At 47.0% G+C, this 15,508-nt stretch overlaps 1 protein-coding gene across 1 annotated transcript in view; it reads left to right on the top strand.

The window, feature by feature from the left end:
* Positions 1-15,119, top strand: part of LOC310784189 (tetratricopeptide repeat protein 28-like) — a gene marked incomplete at its 5' end in the record, with an annotated part of 254,622 nt that extends 239,503 nt beyond the window's left edge. Inside the window, 11 exons of the mRNA XM_083645200.1 lie at positions 5,643-5,787; positions 5,973-6,152; positions 6,269-6,816; positions 7,364-7,611; positions 7,747-7,871; positions 8,169-8,400; positions 8,688-8,764; positions 9,632-9,655; positions 11,724-11,853; positions 12,494-12,601; positions 12,786-15,119. Coding sequence (XP_083501326.1) covers positions 5,643-5,787; positions 5,973-6,152; positions 6,269-6,816; positions 7,364-7,611; positions 7,747-7,871; positions 8,169-8,400; positions 8,688-8,764; positions 9,632-9,655; positions 11,724-11,853; positions 12,494-12,601; positions 12,786-14,401 — 3,433 coding nt within the window. The 3' untranslated portion in view covers positions 14,402-15,119. The remainder of the gene's footprint in view (positions 1-5,642; positions 5,788-5,972; positions 6,153-6,268; positions 6,817-7,363; positions 7,612-7,746; positions 7,872-8,168; positions 8,401-8,687; positions 8,765-9,631; positions 9,656-11,723; positions 11,854-12,493; positions 12,602-12,785) is intronic.
* Positions 15,120-15,508: the final 389 nt, after the last annotated feature.

Raw genomic sequence — 15,508 nt, 5'->3', positions numbered from 1 at the left:
GTTTGGTGTACATAAAAACGTTACTGACTTCTCTGCAAAAACGTTTTGAGTTAGTTAATGCACTTACTTACCAGATAGTTTTACTGTACTTTTAACTATTCAAAACAACTGGGATGGATAACCCGCTGAATGGGGTCCGGTAAACAAGGACGGTAGGAAAAGCAGCAAGCAGACTCCGCCTCTCGTTCGCCACCTCTGGGGCTTCAGTTGCGTGCGGCTGGGTGGGAAAACCACGGCACGGGCAGAGGGAGGACATCTACTCTGTGATCTACTCTGTCACACACAGGCAGCACTTTGCACATCGTGCGCACGACAGGCTTTTGTGGTGCCGCAAATGCTCTGTTATCGAGTTTCTTGCCAGTATTATTATTTGACTTTGTGGCCAAAATCGGGGACATTTTCGGGGACAGCTCCAGCCGGGGACAGAGCACCGAAATCGGGGACTGTCCCCGAAAATCGGGGACGTCTGGTCACCCTAGTTTGGTTTGGTTTGAGCTTACTGTGTTAGCATCGGCATGACCATAGCTTAGTAGTGAAGGCTCTTCGGCCCTTAGTAGCTCTGGCTTGTATCGACCTCTGTGTTGAAGCACTCCGTATCTCGGTCGCAGGCCCCTTGGCTCCCTGCCAGCTCCGTCTCTGCGGGTCTCTGCTCGGCTGACGCCCGTGGGCCAGCTCGCGCCGTTGTTGTGTTGGCCCGATGTACCAACATGCAGAGGGACCCTCGACAAGGCCCCCAGACAGACAGCTACATACATAAACATCTACTGGGTTCAGTCTTTCAGCAGTCCATGCTTCTGCTCAGCAATATCTCCTCAGAGTCCAACATTTAATCCTTGGAAGGTCCTGCCTCCCATGTTCCTCTCATTCCTCCTTGTATCTCTCTAACACAAGCAAGGCCGCATTTAAAATGGCGTACGGCTTGCATGGCAAGAGCAGCCCTTTAGCTAGGTCAACCAATCAAAAGCCCAAACCCCCTGACACGCGCAAATCGTTATCCTATCACTCAAAATGATGGCCATGATTGACAGTTGAACTAAACAATGAGAGCTCATACTGTAACTGACGTCAACTGATTCAACTGCAACATTAGCTACACAGTTGTAGTTTTACTCATTTACACAAAACAAGACATTTAATTTGCAATTAAATGTATATTTATTAATCTAATATTCACAAATTAATTGTCAGCTGTCTTGCTGCCTGGATGGCGATCCTTGGATGACTATTTGGTTTTGACCCATAAAACCCCCAAGGCAGAGGCAGAGCATACCACTTCATTTTCTGGAGGAGATTTCCGGCGATCAAAATGGGAGTCGGCAGGTCAGACGATTAAAAGAATTGGAAATCGGAAAAAGAAAATTGCAATCAGTGCATCTCTATTCATCAACAAGCACTACTTTGCCCCACTTTTCCACAATAAAGGTGAATATGTCTGCTGCGGTGAGGAGGACATTCACGGGCATTACTGTAGCTCATCTGTGAAAAGAGTCTTTTCTCCATTCACCATTGTTCAGCCAGCACAGTGGCAGCATGTCAATCCTCCTTATTAAATAGACTGAGTAGAGGCAAGCTGTTAAAGCCCTTATCAACCAGCTACTCTGATGGCTCTGCCTGTGTGTGAGAGCGTGTGTGTATCAACCAGCTACTCTGATGGCTCTGCCTGTGTGTGAGACCATGTGTGTAGTGTATGTCTGCTGTGTGTATGTCTGCATGTCACTGATGTCAGACATGCACACTGGGATGGGGAGTGATGGGGTAGATGTTTTCCAGTATGACTGTCTCTGTTTGCACTTTGCAGTGTGTATGTAGCCAGTGCCATTAGCCTATTTCACATCCCACCCAAACCACCCATTTTGTGTCTAAAAGGCAGGAAGTAAAACAGGGCAATGCAAGCAGAACACTAATGAGGGTTTCCAACTACCAATCCATGTAGGTGTTCCAGTGATGTCGCCCTAATCAATGTCTTGCTTCCATCTGTTTGCTTCCTGCCTTTTACAGACAAAATGGGTGATTTGGGTGGGATGTAAAATGGGCTAATAGACCCTTTTCACAGGGGCCATTTTGTGTAGAAAGTGCAAGCAAAACACTAATGAGGGTTTCCAACTTCAATGATTGTAAGTTGGAATCCCTCATTAGTGTTTTGCTTGCACCTGTGTTTACCCTGCCTTTTTGACAAAATGACCCCCGTGAAAAGGGTCTATTGGGAGGTACCACATTTGGATGATACTAAGCTAAGTATGTATTAACATCTTTCTGATTGGTAAAGTATAGTGGGTGTGTGTGTGTGTGTGTGTGTGTGTGTGTGTGTGTGTGTGTGTGTGTGTGTGTGTGTGTGTGTGTGTGTGTGTGTGTGTGTGTGCATGTGTGTGTGCGCGCGTATGCGGGTTGCCCGTGTGTCTGGGTCATATTTCCCTGTCCTCGTCCACAGTTGAGCAGCTCTTTGATGAGAGGGTAATTCCATCTTTAATTGAGTCTGGGTGCTCATTAAGCCTCGTTAATGGGCTGCCGGTAATAATCCACTCATTCTTTTGGGCCTCAAAAAACTCAGAATTATAAAGCTCCTCATGCTGAGGAGCCTATCTTCTCTCACAATGTCAAAGCAAGGGAAAATGGAGAATAGCTCATTGTCATTTCAAGTCATACATCTTGGGGTTTGATATTCAGATAAAGAATGTGCTTTTCAAGGGCTCGCTTTTATTTCACTCTCCCTTATCATTTTTCTCCTCAATCACATTCCAGCAGCCCCTTTACTATGCGATATGTAGGCCATTAGGAAGACTGTAATATTCCCACAATTACCTATAATTAAGGGAATTGAGTTATTCTAGTAAAGGAGGAAATTGTTACAAAGACTAATTCAACAGTGGCACTTGAACCAGAAATAGGTGGAAGAGAAAGATACTCCACATTAAACGATTATTATCCTGGTGTGCTATCTCGTATTGTTGCTTGGCCTGTTTTGAACACTGAGATCTTATCCACCCTTGGGGGAGCTGCAGGGATTATGACTGGAAGGTAATGATGACACCTTCAAAGTCACCTCGTGCCTAATCCCCTTACTTTCTAATTGATTGCTTTTGTACGCACCGTGATCGAGTAATCGGATTGTTTGAGAACCTCAATGAAGACGTCAGTACGCAGCATGCAGTAAACAATGAAGACGTCAGTACGCAGCATGCAGTAAACAATGAAAGTAGCTGTGAGTGGCCACCAGCTCGTTAAGTAGCAATTTACGTCTCGGCTAGAGAAATCAGGTCGGTATGGAAGGTTGGAGAGCAGTTAGTGGATTAGAGGCTAACTTGTCTGCCTTTGTTCCACCTCTCTATTCACACTTATTTAACGTCCAAGTAGGTTCTTCAACATAAGCCCAAAACTAGCCAGCCAGTCAACATACTCGTCACCTTCAACCTTACTCCACTTTGTCTTTCCCTCTACTCTTGACATGCACCTTTTCTTGGCGTATCCTTTTCCTCCTCTCTCATTCCTCCTGTCAGGCTAACAAACGACTGTTTGCTTTCCCATGGCGGCCCATGCCAAGGCCCGAGAGAGAGAGAGAGAGAGAGAGAGAGAGAGAGAGAGACAGAGAGTGTTGGGAGGCTGGAGGGAAGCCAGTGGCCCGGGGGCTACCAGGAGGGCGGGATCGATGTCTGTTGGCTCAGGCCTGGAAGCAAACTCTGGCTGGTGGAGCAGATGGAGAGCAGTGACAAGTGTGCCTATAAAGCTTGGGCCTGTTGCCTATAGCACCAAAGGCTTCTCACCCCGCGGCCACCATTAGCACAGTTTTCAGTATGTCGCGTGTCTCTGGCTGAGCAGGGAGCTGTCACTCCTGTCACGCTGCAGAGATGCCACAAATATACAACATATCTATGTGGGGCACCGGAACAAGGCTGTTGTCTTATTTCTGTTTGTTTGGTTCAGAAACGTAAAGCTCTGCAAAACACTCTGTCATTTGCACTGTATTGAAGAATATCACAATCTCCTTTTCTATTAACCATGCCCGGAGTGAGATGGGGCTGCTTTCCATCAGAGACATGTACATTGATGGCCAATTTGCATCCTTTGATCTTCTGAAGAGGACATTTGAGTTGCCCCCAACACACTTTTACAGATACCTAGAAATTAAACATTATGTTCGATCCAAGATTCATAACTTTGAAGTTCTCCCAAATTAACATGCTTTAAAAAGAAATGTTGTTAAGCCCTCCTCACTCCGGGCATCTTATTTCTAGATTTGTGTCTGTTTGATGGCTGCATCAGTGCCCCCACTGAGGATTAGAGAGGCCTGGCAGGAAGAACTTGGTGTTGATTTATCTGGAATTATATGGGACAGGAGTATGTCTGTGGTCCAACTCCGCTCAATTAATAGCAGTCACCAGCTGATCCAATTTAAAGTCGCTCACCGTCTTCATTATTCCAAGCATAGGTTGAACTTCCCTTCTGTCTCACCACTGTGTGATAAGTGTCGGGTGTCATGCTTTTTGGTTTTGCCCTTTACTATCTGGATTCTTGGCCAAAATATTTGATTGGTACTCTAAGGCCTACAAAATAACCCTTCAGCCGGAGGCGGAACTCGCCATCTTCGGCTGCTCAGAATCCTCTCTGCTCCTCCCTACGGCTGTGCAACAGTCTCTGACACAGAGGACGACTGACACCTGAGGACCAACTCACTTTGAGATTTTCAACTATCTGTGACCCGTTTCTGGCCTACCTTGACAAGGTTAGGGGCGACGGGTGACTCACCCGGCTGGTTTCTCAGAGACCCCTTGCATGGGATCCCATCTACAACATCTTACAAGTACATAAGCACCTCACGCGGCTGGTAGCACCACGTTGTAATATAATATATATATATGTATGCCTTTTCTTTATTCTTTTCTTTTTCCTGTGTCTTGAGTTTGTTCAATTTTGTTCTATGTGTTCCAAAAAAGACTGAAAAATAACATTATTGATAAGAAAAAGAGAGATTATCTGATTTTATCATGTAGCATAGTCAGGGGTCTGGACAGTAGCTGGTGAGTAGAGAAGAGAAGAGCCCCACACCCCCTCTTATCTGGTGATTCTGTCAAAATAATAGCATTCGCTCCATATTGAAACGCAATACAATATCGCCATCTTGTGGGGTTTTATATTTTTACATCATATTTTCTTAACACAGTGATATAGTGCCTCTTTGTGATTCCTCCACTAAAATTAAATCTTACTGCACTTGATGATGAGTTCACAAGTTTTAGCTTTATTTTTTGGGGGGGCTGAAGATGGGAACACCTGCCCCCAGTGGACAAACTCTGTGACAAGACAACAGGCTATTATCCATTTTCTGCCGCTCAGGGAGACTTAGGAAGGCAGAAGCATTGGCTTGAAGTAGACATAAACATGGTATATTGAATACAATCTTCACCTGTCCTAGTACATCAGAAGGGAAGTGGGAGTGGGAGTGGCATTGTCCAAATCCTTTTGGGGCTCACTGGAAGTGTGTGCTGCATGGGTGGGTAATTGTCTAAAAGCTAAAAGGTTTACAACTGCAAATACCAGATCTGCATCAGAAAAGTATGATCTAGTGCAGTGCACTGTGTAAAATATGATCTAGTCAGTGTACTGTGTGACACCAAAGCATTGTGTTGTTTTGTGTTGTGCTTGTGCAGGAGTTGCCAGAGTATGACCAGCCTGTTCAGTAACACCATGTCCCCGGCCAAAGACGGTAGCTCTTCCCTGCCTCGTCGTTCCAGCAGCCTCAGCAAGCCTCCACTCCGGGCGCTTTATGATTTACTCATCGCACCTATGGAAGGGGTGAGCACTCCCTCTTTGGGTCAATGCCTGCTTGTACTGTATGTATGTACTGTATCTGTATGTGTGAGAGAGATACAGTAAAGAGCATGAGAGAGAATGCCACTTTAAAGCAATAGAAATCACCTCATGAATATTCTTGTGTATTTGTGTACCTTCATACTAAGCCTTTGTGTGTGTGTGTGCAGGGCCTGATGCACTCCAGTGGGCCTGTTGGCAGACACAGGCAGCTGGTGATGGTGCTGGAGGGAGAACTGTACCTCATCCCCTTCGCCTTGCTAAAAGGCAGTTCCTCCAATGAATACCTGTATGAGCGTTTCAGCCTCATCGCCGTGCCCTCCATTCATGGCCTTATAACCAGCACTAAGGTCGAGCTTCTTATTCAAATGACTTGAAAAATACCTGCGTTGTAATACCACAATACCATTAATAATCTATTGGAACAGGTTATGCTTAATAGAGTCTACTTCTGTTGTGCTCTCAGGCTCACTCTCGGCGTGCCGGGACAGCTCCGTGTGGCGGCGTCTCCATGGCAGCGGTGGTGGGGAACCCTCGACTGCCGTCGCCTGTGATGGACCGCTGGCTGTGGGGGCCCATGCCCTCGGCGGAGGAGGAGGCCCTGATGGTGGCCGAGCTGCTGGGCTGTCAACCCCTGGCGGGCTCCTCGGCCACCAAGGAGAGGGTGATGAGCGCCCTCACCCAGGCTGAGTGCGCCCACTTTGCCACGCACATTTCGTGGAAACTGGCTGCTCTGGTGCTCACGCCCAATCCGGAGAGCGTGCCCGGTGGGGCGGGTGCCAGTGTAGGAGTGGGGACAGTGGGGAGAGGCGCCGGGGGCGGGAGGAGAGGCAGCAGCAGCCGAGGCAGGAAGGGCTCGTTTGGGAGCAGCTACACGATCCCAGAGTCGCTCCACATGCAGGACGACAGCAGCGACGTGGAGAGTATCTGTGACAGCCCGCCCCTACAGGAGTTCCTGCTCACCGCCGCAGACATATTGGACCTAAGGCTGCCTGTCAAACTGGTGGTGCTAGGGTAAGTGGGCGGGGCCGAGGGAACAAAGCTACCTTACCTAATCTTAATGTCAAATTTAAATCCTAATTTATTATTTTATTTTATTAACTTTTAATTTACATATATATAACTAGTCCCCTTTAAACCAATATGTTTTAAGGGAGACCTAGCTAAGAAAGCAGCACAGGGTCCCGTTTTTCAAAACTTACCTGATAGGATTTCAGTATTCAGATTGGATTAAATTGGGTTTTTCAAAACTTACCTGATAGGATTTCAGTATTCGGATTGGATTAAATTGGGTTTTTCAAAACCAATATATGAGATTCTGATCTTTTCAATAACTGGGCCCTGCTCTTTCAGCTTTAAATCATTTCGCAGTGAGTTCCATGAAGAGGTAACAGGGCACATGAGGATACTTTTACATGATTCACTTCTGACCTTAGGGACATATAACACAACCAAATCATTGTGCTTACTTGAAACAGACAGAATGAAATGTTTTGAAGCATTTATACAGCGAAATAGCCTGCTAATGCAATCATGCATGTGTTCACCTGTGTGGGCGCAGGTCGTACCAGGAGTCCAGCAGCAAGGTGACAGCTGACGGGGTAGTGGGGCTGACCAGGGCCTTCCTGGCCGCTGGGGCTCAGTGTGTTCTGGTGTCCTTGTGGCCCGTCCCTGTCGCCGCCTCCAAGGTTTTTGTCCATGCCTTCTACACTGCCTTGCTCAACGGCACCAAGGCCAGCGCCGCACTGGCAGACGCCATGAAGACCGTCCAGAGCAGCAAGCAGTACTCACACCCCTCCAACTGGGCAGGTTCGAGACACTCTCATCCACTCATGTATTAATCCTGCATCTATTACTAATGCCTGCATGAAAGGATAAACAGATGGCCTTGGAGGTTTTAATAGTGACTGAGTTTTATTTCCCTTTGTGGTTGTGTCTCTCCAGGTTACATGCTGATTGGCAATGATGTGAAGCTCAACAGCCCCTCCTCTCTGATTGGCCAGGCTTTGGCTGAGATTCTGCAGTATCCAGATCGAGCGCGCGATGCCCTGAGAGTTTTACTCCACCTGGTGAGACATACATACACACACAAGCACTTACATACTGTAACTTCACACACAAAGACAAAGACACACACACACACACACACACACACACACACACACACACACACACACACACACACACACACACACACACACACACACACACACACACACACACACACACACACACACACACACACACACACACACACACACACACACACACACACACACACACACACACACACACACACACACACACACACACACACACACACACGCTGATGCGATACATCCCTCACCCTTTGCTGCCCCCTGCAGGTGGAGAAGTCTCTTCAGAGGATCCAGAACGGCCAGCGTAACTCCATGTACACGTCCCAGCAGAGCGTGGAGAACAAGGTGGGGGGCGTGCCTGGCTGGCAGGCCCTGCTCACAGCTGTTGGCTTCCGTCTCGACTCCGCAGGCACCGGTATCCCTGCCGCTGTCTTCTTTCCCACCGCCGACCCCGGAGACAGGCTCCAGCAGTGTAGCACCACCCTGCAGTCACTACTGGGTATGCAGCGGAGACAACACGCTCTGTACCACAGCTAGATCACATGCAGGAATTTGCCTATCTCCTTTCATTGATTCCGTGTTCTAGATGTAAAGATGTGTTTTTTTTTGTTAACTGTGAAATCATATTATTTTTCACAGTATTACGCAGCTCTGCCCCATCATGTTTCTAGTCAGATTTCACATCACCTCGTGTGAAATCAACTGCTCAGATGCTGCTTATTTTGGGGGGTATAATGAACGTGCCTTGGGTATGAATAATTAAGTCCTTTTGATGTCATCCCTCAGGTCTGCCGCCCCCAGCTCTCCAGGCTCTGTGCAAACTCATCACAGCTTCAGAGGCCGGAGAGCAACTCATCAACCGGGTAGGTCCCTGCAGCCCTGCGCACACACATACCCGCTGGATTATTACATCTAGTGTACTAGATACAGTTTAGTCTTTGCCTCAGCGTGACATTTAGTGTTTAGAGTTATGAAGCCAGTCCTCCCCACTTTCTCTGACAGACCTTTGCTGCACCATGAGGCTCAAGCTAGAACACAGCTGCGGCATTATGTCATAATATAACCTTGTTACATCAGGACTCGTTATGCACAGTAACTCACTGGCCCAGCTAAAGCTTAATCTGCATTGAAATGTGGCATTGAAGCCGCACAAGCAGTCGTTAAAGCGCAAAGTCTCAACCACAATCTGAGTCCCTAGCTCGTGACACCAGAGAATTAATCTTATGCGATAGACCCTTTTCACGGGGGCCATTTTGTGTCGAAAAGGCAACTTCCGTGGTTGGAAGTTGGAAACCCTCATTACTGGTTTTACTTGCACCTGTGTTTACCCTGCCTTTTCGACACAAGATGGCCCCCGTGAAAAGGGTCTGTTGAGGTTCATCCATGTGCACGTGTGCTTATTAGCACATGCTTAGATTAAGAATATCCAACTAGTAGGCGCTTATGGCTTTTTGTTGCGTCATACACTAAATGGTGGTGTTCAACATACAGCACATGTTCACCCTGATACAGGATATGCACATTCTTAACACTTCACTGCATAGAGATCTAATAGGTGTGTATGGCGATCCCAACGTAAGGCTAATGTATTATTTACAACTATTCCTGTTGCTGTGTTCCTTCTTGCTGACCTGAGCCTGACCCTTCTATACTCTTTGTGAATGGCCCGTGTGGTGTGCATGCAATTAAAAGCCTCTTCTCTCTCCCCTGCCCTAACGCCCCGTCTGAAGGCTGTTAAAAATATGGTGGCAATGGTAAGTGTGCCTTGACCTACTTGCACTTCTTCATTCCGTTCTACTCTGCTCCACCGCACTCCATTTCTCTCGTTTCTCCTGCTCAAAGTTCTGCAACACCACCTTCCTGCATCTTCACAAATATGAGCTGCATAAATGTTCACAATCTGCTTTGATGTCTGTTTCCAGCATATTTCATGCATACAACATAGCTGTATACAAGTAGTTGCTTTTCAAGTGTTTGTGTAGAGGTTTTCCATTGCTAGATCCTGCCGTTGGAGATCTTTGAGATTATGAGTGTTCACGGATTTACAACCCTGGTCCACTCCATGCCAGAGGAATCATTTCAGGGTGGTAGGAGGATAAAACTCAGTGATTTAAAAATAAACCAGTTATAATCATGAAGGGGAAAGGGAGGTGACAAATACATGTTTCCACTTTCTGCACAGTTGCGTCAGTTTGACAAAGGTGTCTCTGTTCCAAGTCAAATAATCCCCAAACAAACAGGCAAGTGTGGCCCCAGGGCACATGTAAACCCCTGCAGTGCAGGATCTGATCTGAAGCCCTTTTAGTATAGGCCCTGTTGCCCTGAATACTCAACTGGAATAGGAATCAACTTCACAAAGGGGTCAAGAGATGCATAGCTACCAAGGCAGGCCGGGGGCCAATTGTGTCCCGTGGATTGATTTTATTTTTCAAATTGTTTTTATTCGTTTTTAAGCAATACAAACAAGAAAAAACAAAACCCGTAGAAGACAGACAATACAAAATAGGTGCATGGTTGCCTGATGTCATACATGTATACAATCTCCTGAATAATTGTGATGCAATGACAACCAAGTGTAAAAATAAAACCAAAATAATAGAGACAAGGAAAGAACAAGAGGGGGGTGGGAAGAGGGTAGGGTAGAGATGTTGGGGGCTACTAATCTAAAGTTCTTCAAATGGAATTCAATTCAAATTCCTTATGATAATAATCTAAGAAGGGGTGCCAAGTCATTTCAAACTTTTCCAGAGAGCCCTGGACTGTGCATCTGACTTTTTCTAGTTTAAGAAATGACATTACCTCACAAATCCAGCGTGAGTGTGATGGAGGTGTGGGCGATTTCCAGCTAAAAAGAATAAGCCGGCGAGCTAGTAATGTTGAAAAGGCCATTAGATCTGATTGATGTCTGGATATCCCACTGTTGCTAGGGGCAACCCCAAATATTGCAGTAATTGGATCTGGGTCAATCTGTTTTTGACATATACGGTATATGAGAATGTATTAAAAATGTCTGACCAGAATGTGTACAATTTTGGGCAAGTCCAAAACGTGTGGCCTAGAGTACCCAGAAACTGATGGCATCTGATGCAATTTGGGTCTGAGCCAGGATATATCCGGGCCAGTTTGGCTTTACAAAGGTGTAAGCGGTGGAGTATCTTAAACTGTAACACACCATGTCTGATACAGACAGAAGATTTATGTATTTTACTGATAGCATTTTTCCAGATTTCGTCAGAGAGCTCTGTGTCCGTGGATTGATTTTAAGCGGCCCTCGTCTTGTCTCTCAAAATATGTGGCCCTCCACACAGTACTGGTTAATCAAGCAAGTTCACTTTGCGTTTTTTTCCGTTCACCTAATGATGACAGCACTATTATACAGTTGGTAGACAAGCACCAAGTAGGAACTACGCAGGCGCAACTAATGTTTGCAGATGGTTAAAAAAAATCCTTAGGGTACAATTGTATTGTATGTTGTTTTTTTTTATAACCCAGTATGATGCGAGAAGCAACTATCTTCACATGATCTAATCTGGCCCCTATTCAAAAAAGTTTGGAAACCCCTGTAAGGGAACTTAACTCCTAGTGCCACATTATTTTCTTTTCTTTAGTACATTGGAAGAAAATAATCAATAAAATGCACTTGTAATATTTTCCCTTTTTCGTTGATTAGAAATGGTTTGACTAACCAAATGCATTTAAACCATTAATCATATCATCACCAATCCAATTCACATGTTCATCTTATCTCACTCACTCCTAACCTCTCTTCTCCTCTCTCTCCTCTGTCCCCTCTGTGTCTTCTCCCTCCTCTCTCCTCTGCAGCTCCACCAGGTGCTCGTCCAACTCCAGACAGGAGAGAAAGAGCAGGACTTCTCCCTCCTGCCCATTCAGGTGTCCATTAGTGTGCAGCTATGGAGACTGCCAGGATGCCACGAATTTCTGGCTGCTCTAGGTGAATAAACGGATCATTCCTGACTGATAACAGCTCATTTACCAAAGCAGTATAACTTGCTAGGATAAACCCATGCAGTCCTCTGCATCCAGAACTCTCTACCCCACTACCCAGCATGTACTCCTACACACCTACACTGCGGAGCGCGTCATCATTCAGAAACCACGCCCAAAACGGAGGAAAACAAAAACTCCCCCGCCAATCCTGGCGTTCTCCTATGCATGGTCCATGCATGGTGCATGGTTGCGTGTTGTACACAAAGATCATATATACCGAAGATGAACACTCCAACGTACTTCCTTGATAGCTAGATCCACATTTTTCTACTCGCCAATTCTCAATGGCTTTCTTGTTTTGCTCGGGAGTACAAAAAAATGTTAATTGGCAATTTTCTACATTCATTGTCTGCGCAGCCCACGACACAACAGCTTTTAGTTATGTTTAATTCAAGGAAAATTACGCTGGTGTATGGGAGTGAATGGAGCACTTTCCCCGTGATGGGCGTGGCCTATTTCATGCAGTGTCTTTATACACATAGATTACCTTTGCTTTGTTGGATTAAAGTTAAAAGTTATAAATATTGTCCTTTTGTGTGTGTGTGTGTGTGTGTGTGTGTGTGTGTGTGTGTGTGTGTGTGCAGGGTTTGACTTGTGTGAGGTAGGCCAAGAGGAGGTGGTGTTGAAAACAGGCAAGCTAGCCAACCGCCGCACCTTGCACTTTGCTCTCCAGTCGCTGCTGGCGCTGTTTGGTAAGTATAGTTACCCATACTACTCATACCAATGTTGTCATCCCCAATCGTCTTAATATCATCAGGCACTTGACTATAGCTTGCAAGTATCTAGAAGTTGTGCATCACTCATTCAGCTTTCCTGTTGTGGTTTTTCATGTACCACATCTTCCCCACCATCTTTTTCTCTTTCCTCTTTCTTCAGACTCCACAGAACTGCCTAAGCGCCTGAGCCTGGACAGCTCATCTTCCCTCGAGTCTCTGGCGTCGGCCCAGTCCGTGTCCAACCCCATGCCCCTGGGATATTCCACCCTGCCCTTCTCTCCTCCTTGCCTGGACAATCTGGCGTCAGACGCCATCTCTGTCTACAGCCTCAGCTCTGTGGCGTCCACCATGAGCTTCGCATCCAAGTCAGACTGTGATTTCCTTGGCCATCGGCAACGCTGTGGGGTCACGGCGCACTACTCTGCCCACAAGCACCCTCACGTCCCCCGCAGTCGCTCCTCTCCTCAAGGGGCAGCTGCTGCGACAGGAGCGACCCGGGGGGAGGAGGAGGAGTACGAGGGCTTTTCCATCATCAGCAGTGAGCCGCTGGGAAGCCACTGTGATTCTCTGCCTCTGCCGCCGGGCCACAGCCAGCGCCACCACCGCGGAGGCAGGGGGGTTGTCGGCGGGTCGAGCACGGGGGCGGGGAGGGGCTACGCTGTATCGGTATCGTCACGGGGTAGCGTTAGCACTCCTACCTCCCCTGTCAAAACCTGCCTGGTGCCCAGCCCCAACTCGCCCTTCCAGAAGGTGGGCAAGGTGAGCACTTCAGATACAGGTGAATCTGACCAGTCCAGTACTGAGACGGACAGCACCGTCAAGTCCCAGGAAGAGAAGACTGTCCCCCTGGACCCCCAGGAGCTGGCCCAGAAGATTCTGGAGGAGACCCAGAGCCACCTGCGGGCAGTGGGCAGCCTTCAGCGGGCCGGGGCAGACGGAGGGACAGCTGGAGGCACCTCGGTTCGGAGCAGTGCCTTCCGCTCCTCAGAGACCAGCGCCTTCAGCCGTCCCAGCAGCAGTGCCAGTGGCCGAGCTCAGTCCTCCCCGAGACCCAAACCTCCATCCCGTTCCTCCTCCCTGCAGAAGATAAGCTCTGGCTACAATAGCCCTGCAGTGTCTGAGTCCTCCCAAAAGGAGGGCAGCCATCCTTCCCCCACTCTGGACAGCCACGCCCAGTTCAAGTTGAAGTACCCAAGCTCCCCATACAGCGGCCACATCTCTCGCTCTCCCAGTAATGTGTCTCCCAGTTCCGGCCACCAGTCCCCGGCCGGTAGTGCCCCGTCCCCTGCCCTGTCCTACTCCTCCACTGGCTCTGCCTGCTCCACGTCGGCTGATACCCCAGACCTTGACCGGCTAAGAAGGGGGGTCATCGATGAGAAGGTCCAAGCTATCCACAATCTGAAGACCTTTTGGGCTAATGCTGCAGCCCAGCAGCAGCAGCAGCATCTGGGTCCCGTCAGGGGCATCCACAGCGGTTCTGGACCTCTGGCTTCTGCCAGTAGGGATGTGCTGAGCCTTCTTAACCTCTCCCCACGCCGCTGCTCCCCTAGTGATGCCCAAGACAGCCTGGAGCTGCGGGAGCTGGGACTGCAGTCACTGGATAGGGTTAGCAAGAACTCCTCCAATGGACACCACTGCTCCAACCCCAGAAAGGTGGCCCCCTCGCCCACTATTTCCACAAGCAGCAGCCCTGGTGCTCGTTCTATCCGACTACCTGCCGGCAATGGATACAAGTTCCTGTCCCCTGGCAGGTTTTTCCCTTCCTCTAAATGCTGAGACACTTTAAATGGTCCTATACTTTTACCTATCATTTACTATCCTGTGTGCTGGAGGAGTAGGGCACTTTTTGAGGGCCACGATTGGTCCACTAAACTTGATTGACAGTGAAAAGGATTTGATTGGTCAATGAGTGTGATTCCCCCAGAGGCACATGAATGCTTTACAGAGTGTCTAGTCTTTGTGCCCATAACACTGTAAATGGCAATGAGAAATACTCAACGACCTGATACTGTGTTTGTGTGTAACTGTGTGTCAGGTATGTGTAAATGCCAATTGGTATTTTCTCCAAAAACCTTGCTGTTTGTGTGGGCCAAGATGCAACAGCTATGACTGATTTCCTCCATTCTATTTTTTGTTTTGTTTTTAAATCTAATGGTTATTGTTATTATTGTTTGTTATTGTTATTAATATTATAATTATTATTATGTTTTGTAAATTAATTCCAGTGTTTCACAATCAGTATTAAGCGTTTTTATATTATTAAAAAGTGAACAAACCTGTACCATGTAAAGATGGATAGAGTGGAAAAAAAGATTTAATATTTTTTATTGAAATCAAAAGGGCATTTTGCCTGATTTCTTTGTGAATTGAGTGTCTGCTCCGAAGCATGGATTCTCTTGCTATTCAATGTTAAGTACCATGTATGACTTTTTAGCCCATGATTTTTTTAGATTAAACATGAAAATTTCATGACAACCATCTGTCATTTATCAGTAAACGGTTTCAATAAAAAAATCATGTTTGCTTTCTTGTTTTCTTGGCTTTGTATTATTTTGTCGCATATCACTGAATTTGTCTGTCTATCTATCTATCTATCTATCTATCTATCTATCTATCTATCTATCTATCTATCTATCTATCTATCTATCTATCTATCTATCTCCTTTATTTATTCAGGGGAGTCTCACTGAGAGCAATGCTCTCTTTTTCAGGAGTGCCCTGGTCACATTCACCCACACATTCATACCTGGAAGCTGACCAGTACACAACCACAGTCTGATCTTCTGGCCACTGTCCACTGAGCAGCTCCACTGGAGCGGTTGGGGGTAAGGGCCTTGCTCAAGGGCACCTCATTGGTTGTAATGATGGAGTAGCAAGCACTGC

Source organism: Poromitra crassiceps (genome assembly GCF_964638095.1).
Source record: "Poromitra crassiceps genome assembly, chromosome: 10".
Taxonomy (NCBI): domain Eukaryota; kingdom Metazoa; phylum Chordata; class Actinopteri; order Beryciformes; family Melamphaidae; genus Poromitra; species Poromitra crassiceps.
This window is presented reverse-complemented; position numbering and strand designations above follow the sequence as displayed.